Consider the following 15863-nt stretch of genomic DNA (forward strand, 5'->3'; position numbering starts at 1 on the left):
GGCTCCCCGCCAAGCAGGGAGCCAATGTGGGGCTCCATCCCAGAACCCTGGGATCATGACCTGAGCCGAAGGTAGAGGCTTTAACTCACTGAGCCACCCAGGTGTTCCAAGGAATATGTATTTTTATTATGCAATCAGTTTCCTTTTATATCATTTATATGTGCTGCCTGTAGAGTAGTCTCTCAAGCATATAATTAATATTGTTTTAAGTTGGTGGGACAGTTCAGACTAGTTACAGTCCCAGCCTGGAAGCTAATTTTGTTTGCTTTTGCTTTCCTAATAGTTAGTTGCATGTCTGTCACAAGGTCATTCTGGCAAAAGATTATCCACCATATGGCTTAGCCCTAAAATTGCCACTGCCCATTTTCATTGATCCTTTCAAGTCTTGGCCCTACTCCAGATTTCTTGAGTCAGACTTGCATTTTCACCATATCTTTAGGTGATTTATATGTCATGAATGTTTGGGATGCCCTGCTCTCAAAAGATGGTCCCTTTCCATTTAGATGGGTCTCTTATGTCCCTGATAAGTGCCAGGCAAAGGGTTAGATTCCTCATATGTGTTACCTCATTTAGTCTTCACCACATCTTTACTCTCATTCTACTTCTTAAGATGTAAGAATTTTTAAAAAAGACTTTGTTATGGAAAATATAAAATACAGTTCTAGAAATAAAACTGCGATATATTTCCCCTGTACCCTTCTCCCAGCTTTAACAGGGCATGTCTGAACTTATTTCATCATTATAATGAAGCAAATCCCAATCATCACATAATTTTATCCATAAATAACTTAGAAAGCATCTCTACAAGAAAAAAAAACTATTTTTTACATAATCATGATAGTGCTATTACTAAGAATATTATAAAAAATTTTTTCTTGCATCAGACATAGGCATTGTTCATATTTCCCTGATTGTCTCATGATTATTTGTACATTTTTCGCTGTTATTTCCTTTTAAGTGTTTTTGAATTGTAGGGGAGGAAAAGATAAATTTTCCTCTACCCTTCTGATTTATTAGCTGAGACTCCTGTAATAAAAGACAGAATAACAAGGAAAACCACCTTTATTAACATGTATACTCCCTATATACATGAAAGATACCCAAGGAAAAATGAGTAACTCCTCCAAGTGGCTTAGAATTCAGGCTCAGATACCATCTTAATAGGGAAAAGGGAGAAAGGGAAGTTGGCCACTTGGAGGAGAGTAAATTATTTTCAGGAAAGATGAATGGGCTTTTAGAAGAATAGATGGGAGACATGATACTTTGTGACAAAGTGTGTCAGTATACAATGTCAACTTCTAGTCCTGATAAGAGTCAATCCTTGGTTGATGAAATCCTCATGGAGGGAATTTATGGTACTTGAGTTTCTTTTGGAGGATCTGTTTAGGCAGATAAGGCAAATTCAAAGAAAGCGTCTCCTTGCATTTACTGTCTTTCAAGTGCCTACACCTCACAATTTCAGTATACCAAAGCAACATATTCTGGGGTGACATTTTCTGCTTCCCTTCAGATCAAGATCTGAATATTTATTCATCCATTGGGATCTTATGTCTTTTGAGACTTCCTCTCTCACCTTCCTTTTCATTTTTTCTCTAGATTTCTAAAATGAACTTATTTTTTTGGTCATCCCATTTTGCAGAGGCCAGAAGTGAAAGTCAGAGATTTACTAAACTTGCCTGAGGCTTAGTAGCTCATAAGTAGCAGTACCAGAATTGAAACCAAGCCTGTGAACCTCTGTTAATCTTTCCCCATATCATTTTGCTGCCCTTGCCTTGACCCCACTTTAATTTTCACTCTGTCTGTTTAGTCTTTTCTATTTCTGGTCCAATTACTTATTCTAAAAGATCTGCAGACCTTCATATGCTCATTTTGAAAGTCTGCACTTTAAAATATAGACACTTGAGGACTTAGGCATCATGCAAAAGTGTTGTCACTCCCCTGCAACAATAAATTTCAGAATGAAGGAAAAAAAATCTTTCTTTCTTTCTTGATTGTTTATGTGATTTAAGTTAGCAGTCTACCAAGGATATTTACAGCTACAAGGATCAAGGCTGTCGGTGCCATCCTGGGGCCTTCTTAATCCCCCTCCCTGCTCTGGTTGCATACAGATTCCCCTGCACTGTGGGAGGGCTATATTTCAGCCTTACCTTTCACTCCTCACTTAGGGCTTATAGTTAGTTGCTTAACAATGCACAATGCATGGATGTTGTTATAGTGTACAGATTTTTCTCATTGTGGAAAGATCCTAATTTTTTCTGAGCTTTTGGAATTTAATATTATTGTGTGGTTGTGTTTTAGATTGGAGAATTAATCTACGTGGTCGAAGGAAAAGGTATGATCCCCTTGCCTTCCTCCTTTTTCCCAAAGGATTCTTCAGCTCCACTTGACTACAGCACTTCTCCAGAGGAAGGTAGAGTATATGTGTGTTTGATTTTGTTTAAAATGTTGGAGGATGGGATTGCTCCTCGTATAGCCATCCAAGCATATTCATGGCAAGTTTTTCCAATAAAAACTTGGAAAGTTTTTGGAAGGCTCCCTTCTAACTTTATTATGTCAGCATCCATGGAATACTCCTCCAGTTTAACTAGTAAGAACATGTCAATGGTGATTCTTTTTTAAAATCCTTATTTCTCATTCTTCAGATAAATATTAAAATTTGGCATTCAAAATATTTACTCAGCAAATTTTCAGTTTCCCAAATAACTTGGAAATGGCTATACTCTCAAATTCTATATATTGTAATATATTACCTAAACTGGTACCCTACATTCTGAAGTGTAAGGTTGTTAGTGAAAGAAAATGACAGTTCTTACCAGTCCCTGACGAATGTCTTTACATTTATTTCTACTTCCCTTACCTTCTAATCACTGATAGCGCAATGATCACTTAATGTTTGAACATGTTGATATTTCTACGAAAGAACCCTTGGAGTTCTTTTGCACATTCTTCGAGCATTCTTCTTAGAGAGTACCAGCAAAATACCTTCAATTCATGAAGACTTCCTCTTGAATTACTAAACCAGGGCTACTAGAAATGAGTTACCCATGGTACTGTGGCTAAGAAAGGCTACAACTGCAGTTTTATATTTCAGACCTTCCAAGTCCATTCTGGATAACATTGTCAAGGGCACAAATGATCATGGCAATCATGAATGTTTTTGCTTCCCTTAGTGTTTAGTAAGGAAAATCCAGTTCTGTATTTGAAATGTGAGCTCCGTCACGTCTTGGATGTGGACCTTACATTGCCACTGACTAATGAAGCCAAGGAAAAGGCTTTGGCTTTTGCAGCACAGCAGCAGATGTCGGACATAGAGTATGAGCGACGGTTGATCACAGGCACTCTGGAGAGCAGTAGTGTCCGCGTGGCCATCGCCCTCCTGGGGCTGACGAGGATTGAGGTGAGAATGCAGGACAGATGACGCACTTAGATTACTTTCTTTTTAAAAATTACACAGAGTTGTCACCTAATCATAACCTTTTTATGTGGAAAAATAACGAATGCTGGTTTTCCTCGGGAAGACAGCTCAGTTGCTTTTTTTTTCTTTCTACCTCATTAAATAATAAGTCTGAAACAAAGCATTCTACTAATGTTAGCACAACTGCTAATTTTATTGGTGTAACTAAGTTAGTGGTAACTTAGCATGCTAAGTACATTTAAGCATTACAGTGTAGCCGCTGAATTCACGGTTGCCTCCACTTCTGACTACACATTAGAATGCCCTGGAGAACTTATATTAATAGCAGTATCCAGGCCTCGTTCTACAATAATTAAATGCAAATCTCTGGAAGGGGGTGGGGAGGGACACGTTCTAAAAGCTGTGCAGGATAGTCTGTGCATCCAAAGAGACTCATCCCTGGGGTCAGACTGCCTGGCTGAGCGTCCGGACACTGACACTCTCTGCCTGTGCGACTGTGGGCTGGTTACTTCAAAATCATCAATCTTTGATTTTTGTATTTTTAATTTGAGGAGGCTGATAATTGATGGAAGCTAAGTGAGATAATTACGTAAAATGCTTACCACTTTACCTGGTATATAAATAAGTGCTCTCAGGGTGCCTGGGTGGCTCTGTCATTAAGCCTCTGCATTTGCCTCAGGTCATGATCCCAGTGTCCTGGGATGGAGCCCTGCATCAGTCTCCCTGCTCCGAGGGGAGTCTGCTTCTCCCTCTGCTCCTCCCACTCTCTCTCTCTCTCTGTCAAATAAAAAAAAAAATCTTAAAAAAAAATAAGTGCTCTCTAGTTGTGCGGCATTATTGTCCTGTTATTATGGACTCTATCCTTATATCTTGAACTCTAGCATATAAATGAAGTGACATACAGTCTAACCTCCAGAGAGCCACCGAAATGATTCCTTTAAAATATAAACCTGGTCATGTTGCTCCCCTGCACAGATTCCTCTGTTGGCTTTCCAGCTCATTCACAATAAAACCCAACATCCTTAGGATGGTCCTCATGACCCTTCCTGTCAGTCCCATCTCTTCCCTGATCTCGCCTTCTCCACTGGAGCCCATGCATTCATGTCGCTCCTTCAGCACAGGCTCATCTAAAAATCCTAAGGCGTGCTGCCCATGCCTTGTGCACTTCTGTGGTTAATTTTCCCTAGATATTAGACACTATTTCCCTCAATTACTTTAGGCCTGCTAGAATGCTACCAATGAGGTTATGCTTATTTTTTTTTTGTATTTTTTCAAATTATGTAATTTTAAAAAGCATTGCTTACCTCTACGAGACCCTTTGCAAATCCTGTATTTCCTTCAACTTTGTCTGTAGATAGCATTTGTCACCTGAGAATAATTGTTTACTCATTGTCTATCTCCAGCAAGGGAATTTGTGAGAAAGTATTTGTTTAGTTACTGCTCATATCACCAGTGCCTAGAAAAGTGTACTATGCCGAAGGTAGTCACTAAATCTTTGATCAGTGTAGGAACAAATGGTAAATGTTTTCATCCTTGTTTGAGATTGACCTTCATATATTACCTTACTCAGCATTGTAGGGATGATTTATTTTTTTGTTAGAATGTGAGAATCAGTACAGTCTAAGCACAGATCCCTAACTTTAAATGATGATATTTTATGGATGAACTGGACTTTTAAGTTCTGATTAGTTCAAAAATATTAAGGTCCAAGGTTCTGATGCCTTCTGGACTGACCCATCTACTCTATGCATTCAGAAAGCTAATAGCTCTCTTTAGCTCATTCCAACATGCTTACTTCTGTGATGGAGCAATGAATTTGTGAAGGTTTTTGTTCAACTTTCAGTATAATATTACAATAGAAATGTTTGATATGTAGCCTTTTCAAACTTTAACCGTATCATAGTATACTCTCCATTCCTTTTAATTTTTTTCTTCAGGGGCACCTGGGCAGCTCAGTTGGTTAAACATTTGACTCTTGATTTTGGCTCAAGTTGTGATCTCAGGATCATGGGGTCAGGCTCCGTGCTCAGTGGGGAGTCTGCTGGAGATTCTCTGTCTCCCTCTCCCTTTGCCCCTCCCCGCTGCTCTCTCTTTCAAATAAATAAATAAATCTTTAAAAAATTAAAAAATTATTTTCTTCATTCTTAGCCCTTATCAAAACATTTTATTTAAATGAGAAATGCTGGAGGGAGATGGATTTTGTCAGTGGATCGCCTTTCTATTATTTATGCATGTATACAGTTTCTATTTTTCTCCCTTCTTTTTAACTGTCTCCAGAATCCAGCACGCTCTTTTTGTTTATTATTGTATTTACAAATTATGTTTTGTATAATATTTATCTTTATATTTCCCTGTTCCTCTAGGATTGTGAATGCCTAGAAATGAAAAAATCTTTGTTATGTGTTTTTAGCCCTTATTGTCTTCTGTGTGACAGGTGCTCCATCACTGTTAAATTGAATTGAACATGTGCCCAAACAAACAATTGACACTTTAAACCTGAGGTCTTCATGTCTATCCAGCTTGCCTCATAGCCTGATTTTTCACAGTCACAGTCGTCTTGTTTACTTATCCTTGTTTACCTCCCACATTTGCAGGATGGGTATCTGTTTGTGTGTGTCTACTTCTTGACTGGTTGGTGGAAATAACAGCAACAAAAACAATCATCATCATAATTTATGAAAAAACCTTGGCTTCTTTAAAATTAAAATTGAAAAGTTTTAAGTAGTCTCCAAATTTAGAGATTATAAGTTTTTTTTACCTGAAGATTATTATTGTCTTTGAATTCTGTGAATATCGTACATTTTTTGATTTCAGCAAAAACTTTCCAAATACACGAAGTAACTATAGAAGGGTTGAATGTGCCTGTTTAGGAAAACTGGTTGCAGCAAATCAGAACTCACAGATGCAACTTATTGTGCTCATATATATCTAATCGTAAAAGGTTCTTTTCAAGTGCAATTATCAATGTACTCTTGAAATATAATAATGTTGATAATTTTTGTAACAGTAAACAAGATTAATTTTTAAAGTACTCTCTCCTTGGATAGTATTTTACACCTTTTTTTCCAATGTGTTTTTATGTGCACTTGTCCAAATTATTTCAGTGACCCCATGGAGAAATGTAGAGAAGGTAGAATTATACTTATAATACAAAAAATGAAATGACTGATTCATAAAAAGACTTATGTCAAGGGTAGCAATTAGAGCCCAGATCATGGTAGAGACATCATTGTATTTTAAAGCTGAGAAAAGAAATCAGAGACACTCAGAGACACATAGTCCAACCTCTTACACTTAGAGCCCTGCAAACCAAGACCCCATAATAGTCAGATGATAGCCCAAGGTCACATGACTGATTTGTGACAGAATAGAGATGGACCCAGGTTTTTGCCCCCCTCATCCATTACTCTTTTCCTTCTCCTGCATAGTCTTCAGACCATATGTCCCCTCCTTAGTCTACTAACATGAAATTGTATAATGGAATAAATGAAAGTCTGGAATACTGAGTTATAGCATAAAATAACTATATAACAAAATCTAAAATCATCCTTGAAATCGATCTGATTGGATAAGTGTAATCATTTTTCTATCAAAGAAAAGTGACACATCTGATTAATTTTTTTTTGTACACAACCATGTGGAATTTGAATTTTTGAAACATTTGTAGAGTAATAGCAATATGATGTATCTACTTTATACTGCAAGAGACAGGATCTTTTGTCAGGAGCATGAGTTTCAGACACTTCAGCACTTAGCACTCATTTACTGAATTCATATTCTTCTGGCCATTAATAAATCAACTCTAATGATATACTCAGTGATACTGGACAGATCCAGAACTTACAGGGTATTTTCCTTCTATTTTCTATTAACTTGTCCAGTTTATGTTTTAAAAGCCATGCTATATATTCTGGGATAAATGATGGGAAAAATCATTGAAATTTTGAAACTTAATATGTTTAATAAAGGAAGCCTAAAAGATCTCCTTTGTGAGGCTTCAGAAGAGTAAAGAAGATGGTTTTTGTATTTGTATAATTTAAGGGCACTTTAAATTATGAAGCAATCCTATTGATACTGTTGAAGATGAACAAAGCTGGATACGAGTTTCAGCCGTAAGGATTACCTTTATTCAGTAACTGTTGCAATAAGGAGAAGGATCCAGCATGAACTAAACTGATATTTGTAGAGGAGGAACTGGGCATTTTAAAAGGAGGATGAGAAAGTAAGGAGGAATAATGAACTGGGAACTTAAAAATAATGAGCAGAATCAGGGAAGTGGACATTTTTAAGTGGGAGGGGGTGGGTTAGTGTGAGGATCTGGATTTGTTAATTGATGCTTATCTGCAGGAGAAACAAACTTCTCTGATCTTTATGATCAGAGGTAGTGATGCAAGTTAGAACAGGGTACCTACCTGCTGGGATCGTTATTTCCTTGAATGTCTGCATTCTGAAGTCCTTGAGAAGACATTTCTGTGTGGCAGAAAACTTACATCTTAAAAAGGAAAGAGAAAGAGGGGGAGGGTGGGTTGAGTGGGGAGTGGAAGGAAAAAAGAGGGGGAGAGAAAGGATTTATAATAGCAAGCTTTCTAAAGTAACTGTTCTAATAAGAGGGAGTTTAGGGGCCTATCTGCCTGTCACTGGCTTTTGACTGGAACAAACAGTACATTCTCTTGACAGCATTGAGCTCTCTCAGGTAGACACTTTAAGGGGAACTGGAACCATCCTAGGGATATGGCCTTGAGCTGTTAGAAATTAAGTCAGCACTTGTTCAAGTCTCTTAGTGTGTGTGTGTGTGTGTGTGTGTGGGAAGGGGGTAGATAAAACCACTTGTGCTGAAAATCTGCAGTTACTGTAGGCCAAGGTTGAGGCTTCCTTGAGAAGAGGGCTTGGAGAAGCCTGACTAGAGTTTGGCTAAGAAGAGAGTCTATGTCAATATATCATGACATAATGATATTGGAGGATAAGAAGGCAGATCGTATACATTTAAGTTAAAGAGGTGGTTGCTGATGTGAATAGATAAATTGTTTGTAGTGACTAGAAAAATGAACCAAACATAAGCAATGATAAATGTAAATTAAGTTTTTTAATTTATGTGATTTTAATTACCAAAATGAAGTAGTTGAAAAATGTTCCTTTGTGGAAAAAAAATCCTTGTGGATTTTGTGGATAACAAACCCAGTGAATGAGAAAATAATGGCACCAACATTTCTTTTTGTTGAGTAATGATACTGTGACCACAGTCAAGTTGATGATGACAGTAATTATATAATAGCCAACATTTATTGAGTACTCAAAATATGTTCCAAGGATCTGGATTTTGTTTTCACTTTAAATATTCAAGCCACAGATTGGCAGTGTGTATGATTATTGCCCATATTTTACAAATGAAGACTTTGTAGCTTTGCTTAATAGCCTGGCCAAGCTTACTTAGAGTTGGGTTATAAATGTAGGCCGTCTGCCTTCAAGAATCCTTGGTCTAACCCTTGGGCTTTACTGTGTGGTTAGTGATAGAGCATCCAGCTAAAAATAAAAGATTTCCCACCTCTGTGCTTTGCATTGCTTGCTTCACACTTGTTTCACACTTTCTCTTCAGTGTTCCATTTTAAGAAGGACAATATTGAACTAAATTGTGTCTTACAAAGCAGTTGTATGATGGTGAGTGGTTGTAACCCACATTAAGTAAGTAGTGGTTGAAGGGACTAAACGTATCAAACCCATTTAAAGGGTATGTTTGGGATGGAAGGAAGGAGAAAAAAAATTTTTTTAAATGAAAGGTACGTTTGGATGTCTATGGAAGGGCGGGACCTAATTTTATACATATAAATGTAAATACACATACACATACATTGTCATTAAAATTGTCATTGTCATTGCCACAAATTGTCATTAGGAAAAGAGAGGAGACTCACTGTGCTTCTGATAAGAGCTGGAACTGATGGGTTGGATGTTGAGGAACACAGGGATCAGCTGAAGGAGGGAAGTACTTTCTCAGTGCTATTTACCAGTGGAATTGGTTTTTCCCTGAAGGAATGAATTCCTCAGCACTGAAAGGATTACAGAATGGGATATTGAGCATCTGCTAATAAAGGATGATTCCACTGATTCTGTAAAACATGTTAGTGCCATCTTCCACCAATCAAAAAGTAATGTGTCTAAAGAAATGAACAAATTCAATCCCTTGGTGGATTTTTTTTCCAAATGTGGACTCTAAATGCATAATAATGCTTTTTTATGTGTGTTTTGGGGGTAAAAGCTAAAAGAATTACATTCCAGTTTTACTCTTTGTTTATTTTCAGACTTGTACACTATTTAATACTTCAAAGCTAAAGAAGCCTAAGTCCATTTTATACACAGCAGAACTGAGCCTTCCAGAACATTTTGATATCCCCAAGAAAATCTACATTCCTCAGGTTCCAGAAACTCAAGCTAAATTGACCCCGTCGCAAGAAATTAAACCTGCAAATAAAAGAGGTAATCAGTAATATGTCAACTGCAATATCTAGCTCTGTCCCAGGCCCTGTGATATACTAAAATTTAAAAGAAATTCTCTCTACTAATAGGATGTTTGTAATATAATTAAATGTTTGTAATATACTAAATGTATTAGTTCAGTGTACATAAATATCAATTATTGAATATTTTGTATTATAAATAATCACCATACTATAGCACAGTAATCTAAATTATATACTAAATTTAAGTGCTAAGTTACTGGTACTTGAATTTGTAGACCTGTTATTACTCCTTCTTAAAGAGTAGTTGTCTGATAAAGACTGTTAAGTGCTCTTTGAGAAAGGTAAGGTCTTGCTGTGACAGTGAAATTGGTTACAGAAATTGTGCTGGAGTTGAGGTTCAGGCTAGCTTTAAAGGATAGGAGGGCTGTTGGTGGCAATAGCATATCAGAGGAGACAGTGTGTTATTTATGAGTAATTTATCTCCGATCTGGACTAGGGTATTTAATATTTGAATACTTACTCGTCTCCTGGTACCTTTTTATTCTGTGATTGTAAATAGGAAGGACTAACCCAGATTAAATAGAATATTAATAAATTTACAATGTCAAATATAAGCAATAAGATATAAACAATGTGACAAAATAATTTAAAGTATCCAAGATTAGTTTTCATTTCACTTCTTTCCAAGCTGGTGGATAGCATTAGGATTGTAATTTCTTTGCTAGGGATATTCCCACAATGTATCATAACTCAAGCGTCATGGATTCTACTTTATATTGTTGCTAACTTACATTTTGTTACATCTTCCTGTGTTCTTTTCCTGAGGCTTTGTGTTAAACATATAATGTTTCAGGGGCACCTGGGTGGCTCAGTCATTAAGTGTATGTCTTTGGCTCAGGTCATGATCCCGGGATCCTGGGATAGAGTCCCACATCAGGCTCCCTGCTTGGTGGGGAGCCTGCTTCTCCCACTCCTACTCCCCATGCTTGTGTTCCCTCTCTCTCTCTCTGTCAAATAAATAAATAAAATCTTTAAAAAAAAAAAATATATATATATATAATGTTTCTAAATCTGAATAGGTGGTTACAGATGATAAGGTTACAGGGTAATCTGTTCATTTTACCTTCGTAGGAGATCTGAGATCTCAGATTCAAATGCTAAGTGGCCAAGCAGGTAATAAGGATTTATGAATTAGATCTGGTCTAAGGCAAGAAGGATGATGAAGCCTAGGACAAACTAGAGAGTAGGTGCCTTGTCTAAACATTCAAAATCAAAATAATAAACAGAAAAGCTTAAGTCCGCCCAACAACTGTGAGGGTATATTTAACTCATCACCTGTCAAGCTGGTGACAGCTCTTAAGTTGTTGTCTTCTTTTTTTTTTTAATCTTTATTGCCTCCGGCTTTTCATTATACTATTAAATGTTTAAATGAAGATTTTATAATGATAATTTTTTAACCCCTTTGAGATAACTGGATAAAGTTGTGTGTATTATAAGCCCAGCTAGGATTCCCAGTCCAAACAATTCACTTATTCAGCTGTTCACTTAACACTCTTGAGAATCAATTCCTTTGGGCAAAATTATTAAAATTGGCATATTAAGGTGCTCTTTAATTATAAATAAGTATGAAGTTATCTATATTGAAAAGTCTTCCGCTCAAATAATTTTCAAAGGCTAATATTTTTCTTTCATATCAATTGTGAACTCTCCATTTCAGTAAGAGGATTATTGTGAGAATTAAGAAAAATAGAGCTGTAAATTTTAAAAGATCATGCACAAAAGTTTTAAAATATAATTTGCATATCATGGTTCCTAACTTGATTTTCTATGCAGTTGACTTTATAGAAGAGTCTTGCAGCCCAGGTTTCTGTATCCACTTCCTTCAGCATACATTTAACTAAATTAAGTTTACAAAATCAGAATATTCTAACTCAGGATCGTAGCAGGTTACATAAAATATATAGCCTAAACAGTGCAGTGTACATCCTATTGTTAAGCAGTGGACTTGATTAATGAAAAGGAAAGGAACATATGCTATTTAAGTTTAACAAATAACATTCTATTGGAATTTGAGAGAAAGAATAGTAGAGTTAAGCATTTAAGAAGCTTATCTTTGTGGGGAAACAAAGCTTATCTTTGTGATATAAGCCACTTTGAAGAGAACCACAAATTCCTAGCAATCAATATAGTAACATAGGAATAAATTTTGGGGTCTTTTTAAAAAAATTTTATTTTATTTATTTATTTGACAGAGAGAGATGACAAGTAGGCAGAGAGGCAGGTGGGGGGGGGGAAGCAGGCTCCCTGCTGAGCAGAGAGCCTGTTGCAGGGCTCGATCCCAGGACCCTGGGATCATGACCTGAGCTGAAGGCAGAGGATTAACCCACCGAGCCACCCAGGTGCCCCTGGGGTCTTTTTAAAAAGATTTTTTTTTAAAGTAATCTCTACACCCAGTGTGGGGCTCAAACTCACAACCCCAAGATCACAAGTCACATGATGTACCAACTGAACCAGCCAGGTGCCCGTAAATCTTTTCTTTTTTCATTTCTTTCTTCCTTCCTTCCTTCCTTCCTTCCTTCCTTCCTTTCATTCTTTTTCTCTATAGGTGGCATGGAGAGAGGAAGAAATGATAAGTATTTATCTGGAGAAAGAGAGATAGCCCAGTATTCCTGCTAATTGCAAGAAAGGGGTGTAAGTGGGACATTCTTAAAATCTATTGAAGTTCTAATGTCAGGAGAAGGCACTAGTTATGAGGTATTGAAAAGTGGCTGTCTTCTACCCATTCATACTAAAGTTGCCAATCAGACTTTTTACCTTTTTGAAATTCCTAATGAAACTTCTACATTTCTGGTTAACCATAGCTATTACTATAATTATTTGAAATAATCTACTTAAATCTGTATTTATTTTAGCTCCATCATTTAGGAAGGTATTATCTTTTCCATCCCACCCTTTAACATTATAATGCTTTCAACAGAAGGAAATGAGGCTGTAGACAAAGTGCGTGTGCACACAAGTAGCTGCATCTGTTTCCACAGATGTGACAGATGTACACGCTGGACATTTTCCCAACGAAAAGACATTACTTGTCTCACTTCATATATCTCAAAGATTCTGTGACTCCTTTGTTGTTAATGGACTAGAGTAGGTCTAATATTTTTGAGCACCAACAATATGCAAAGCACTGTGACAGCTGGTTTTATAGTTTTTCTCATTTAATTTTCCCAGTTCTGTCTGATTCTGTCTCAGACCCCATTGAGGCATCGATCCTTCTACTTGCTTATCCATGGACCCTTGCTTGGCTCACAGCAACCTTTCCACATGGTTTTTAGCCTTCTCAAACATCCTCTTTACTCCAGTTTTTCCCCGTCTCCAACCTCCACTGGACAAATGACTTTGTCACCTCTGTCATGGAGGAGAGGGGGCTACGTGAGCACACACTCTTCCTTAACCTCCTTACCACCTCCCCCTCAATCTCCAAATAATAGGAATCTACTCTATCAACCTTGTGGTGTGTATCCTTTATCTTATCCCAGAAAACCTCTTTGTTATCACAGTTCCTTCTTCTTTGGGAGTAGTTCCTTCACTTTCACCTCTCAAACTTTCTCAAGCTTCAGAAACTAAAGACATTTATACCTTTCCCATGACAAACATACTTCTGAGTAGGGCTATGTTCATTTGTAGTTTCTATTCCTGCATGACTTGTTCTCACCCTCTCAGATCTGGCTTTTGCTCTACCACTGTAGTAAAATGCCTAGTTGCTTTCTAATTGCCAAATCCAATGGATCATTCTCAGTCTTCACCTTGTTGGATCTCTTTTGCATTTGACCTGGATAATTGGGCATCTACTCACAATTCTAGACATTTGAGATAGGGCTTTATATCCTTGTTCCCTGCATTTCTTCTCCATCCCCTTGATAAGATTTCTTCTTAATCTTTTCATGAGTTTTTCTGTTTACTCTATCAATATGGGAATCTTCAAGGATCTACTTGTCTTACTGGGGCGAATATTACTTTTAATATATCCCATAGGAGATTCTGTACACTCCCATAGTTAAAACTACCATTAACATCCCTAACTTTTTTCTTTTAAAGATTTTATTTATTTATTTGACAGAGAGATCACAAGTAGGCAGAGAGAGAGAGAGAGAGGGAGAGAGGAGGAAGCAGGCTCTCTGCGGAGCAGAGAGCCCGATGCGGGACTCGATCCCAGGACCCTGAGATCATGACCTGAGCCGAAGGCAGTGGCTTTAACCCACTGAGCCACCCAGGCGCCCCAAACATCCCTAACTTTTATCCTTACTCCTACCCTTTTCCTTCTGTTTTCAACTTGATATTCAGGGGTATATGACATGCCTACCTATAGATATAAATATAGATATAGATACAGATATAGATATGCAGGTAGATATACAGATAGAGAGATTTATCCCTCAGATCAAAAATGAATGTTTTATTATTCTTCATTGATTTGTTCCTTATAATATAATCTCTATCTTTCCATTTGGTGGGATATATATCCACCCTGTCTCTTATATTAGAAATCTGGGCATACTGCTTGAAGCTTCACTCTTTTGAGCTCATACCTACAATTCATCTTGTAGTTCCAAATTTTCTGTAATTTATTTCCTTCTCTTCTCTACTCCCGCTGTTAATGATTCAGGTCTTCATCAGTACTTCACAAATGGAAAAAGTAATCACATCTATTTCTTCTCGATGAGGTGCAAATTTAATGAGATAACATATGCTAAGAATTTAAATGCTATATGATATACCTAATAAACATTGGCTATTAATTATACTCTAGTCCTGTCACCCTTAAAGTACTTCACCTCTAGGCACTAGAACTATTAAATTTGACCATGAAATATTACTGAAACATTTAGTGATTTCAGAGGCAGATTTATGTGTCTTACTACCAAAGACACATAAATTTTATGATTCTTTACTTTTTTGACGCCCCCTTCTTAGTCTCTGTACCTAGATTTATATTTGTGATTTTATATTCTTTCTCTTGAAGAAGGTCCCTAAATTTTAAAAGCCTCAGGCCTCATAAAACCTAGACTTTTACCTGGTTGTAGGTCTTGACTTAGAACTTCATCTGCTTGTGGGTCTGGGGATGTTGAAGTTTATGGACAGGAAGAGTTTTATGGACCTCAAATGGGTACAGGTAAACAGGAAATCTCCTGTAGATCTAGTAACACTTATTACCTCCCCAATATAGAGGATCCTGTGTGTTTTGTGTGCTCCATGAAAAATATATACAAGAACACTCAAGCAGTATGCTCTAGGCTGATTTTTTTTCTGATAACTTACACAGAGCTCGAAACCTTCATTTCTAAGGGTATCTCTTCAGTTTCTAGTATTTTACATTGACCCAGGGTCTTGTTCTCTCTCAAGGGATATGTGGCAGACATATTGGAAGTGTATATTGTAGGAACACTGTTCTTCTGTACCTTTTCCCATTTGATTCCAATTTTCTTAATTTTCTAACATTTACTAATAATTACAGGTCTAATAGGTGACAAATATTCACTAAATCTTTCCATGGCATCTATTTAATATGTAATGTGATTATAAACTATATGAAAAATTTATTATTAATAACTAAACTATCTGTGGTTCTATCCATTTTATAAGGATTAAATATATTATTGTAATAGCTAAATTATCCTTCAGTATGAAAATAAGACTCCACAATTATTACAAAAATACAAAAGTAAATTTCTGCTTAAAATTTATTAACTGCTTTGATAAATAAACCCTACATCTCTGAGTTACATCACATAGCCATAAATGCATTTCAAATAGAATAAAAGTAAATTTCATTTAACAGAGTACCAATTAAAATGTTGGGTTTAATGATTAAACTGAGTTAAGGGGCGCCTGGGTGGCTCAGTCCTTAAGCATCTGTCTTCGGCTCAGGTCATGATCCCAGGGTCCTGGGATGGAGCTCTGCATCAGGCTCTCTGCACAGTGGGAAGCCTGCTTCT

At 36.9% G+C, this 15863-nt stretch overlaps 1 protein-coding gene across 1 annotated transcript in view; it reads left to right on the forward strand.

Annotated features, from left to right (window-relative positions):
• The window catches only part of LOC111150500 (cilia and flagella associated protein 47), a 526123-nt gene that overhangs the window by 288703 nt on the left and 221557 nt on the right, over positions 1 to 15863 (forward strand). The window contains exons 43-45 of the mRNA XM_022507981.1: positions 2299 to 2410; positions 3171 to 3397; positions 9712 to 9886. Of these exons, the coding sequence (XP_022363689.1) occupies positions 2299 to 2410; positions 3171 to 3397; positions 9712 to 9886 (514 nt within the window). The remainder of the gene's footprint in view (positions 1 to 2298; positions 2411 to 3170; positions 3398 to 9711; positions 9887 to 15863) is intronic.

Source organism: Enhydra lutris, unplaced genomic scaffold (assembly GCF_002288905.1).
Source record: "Enhydra lutris kenyoni isolate GAN:26980312 unplaced genomic scaffold, ASM228890v2 scaffoldscaffold23, whole genome shotgun sequence".
NCBI lineage: Eukaryota > Metazoa > Chordata > Mammalia > Carnivora > Mustelidae > Enhydra > Enhydra lutris.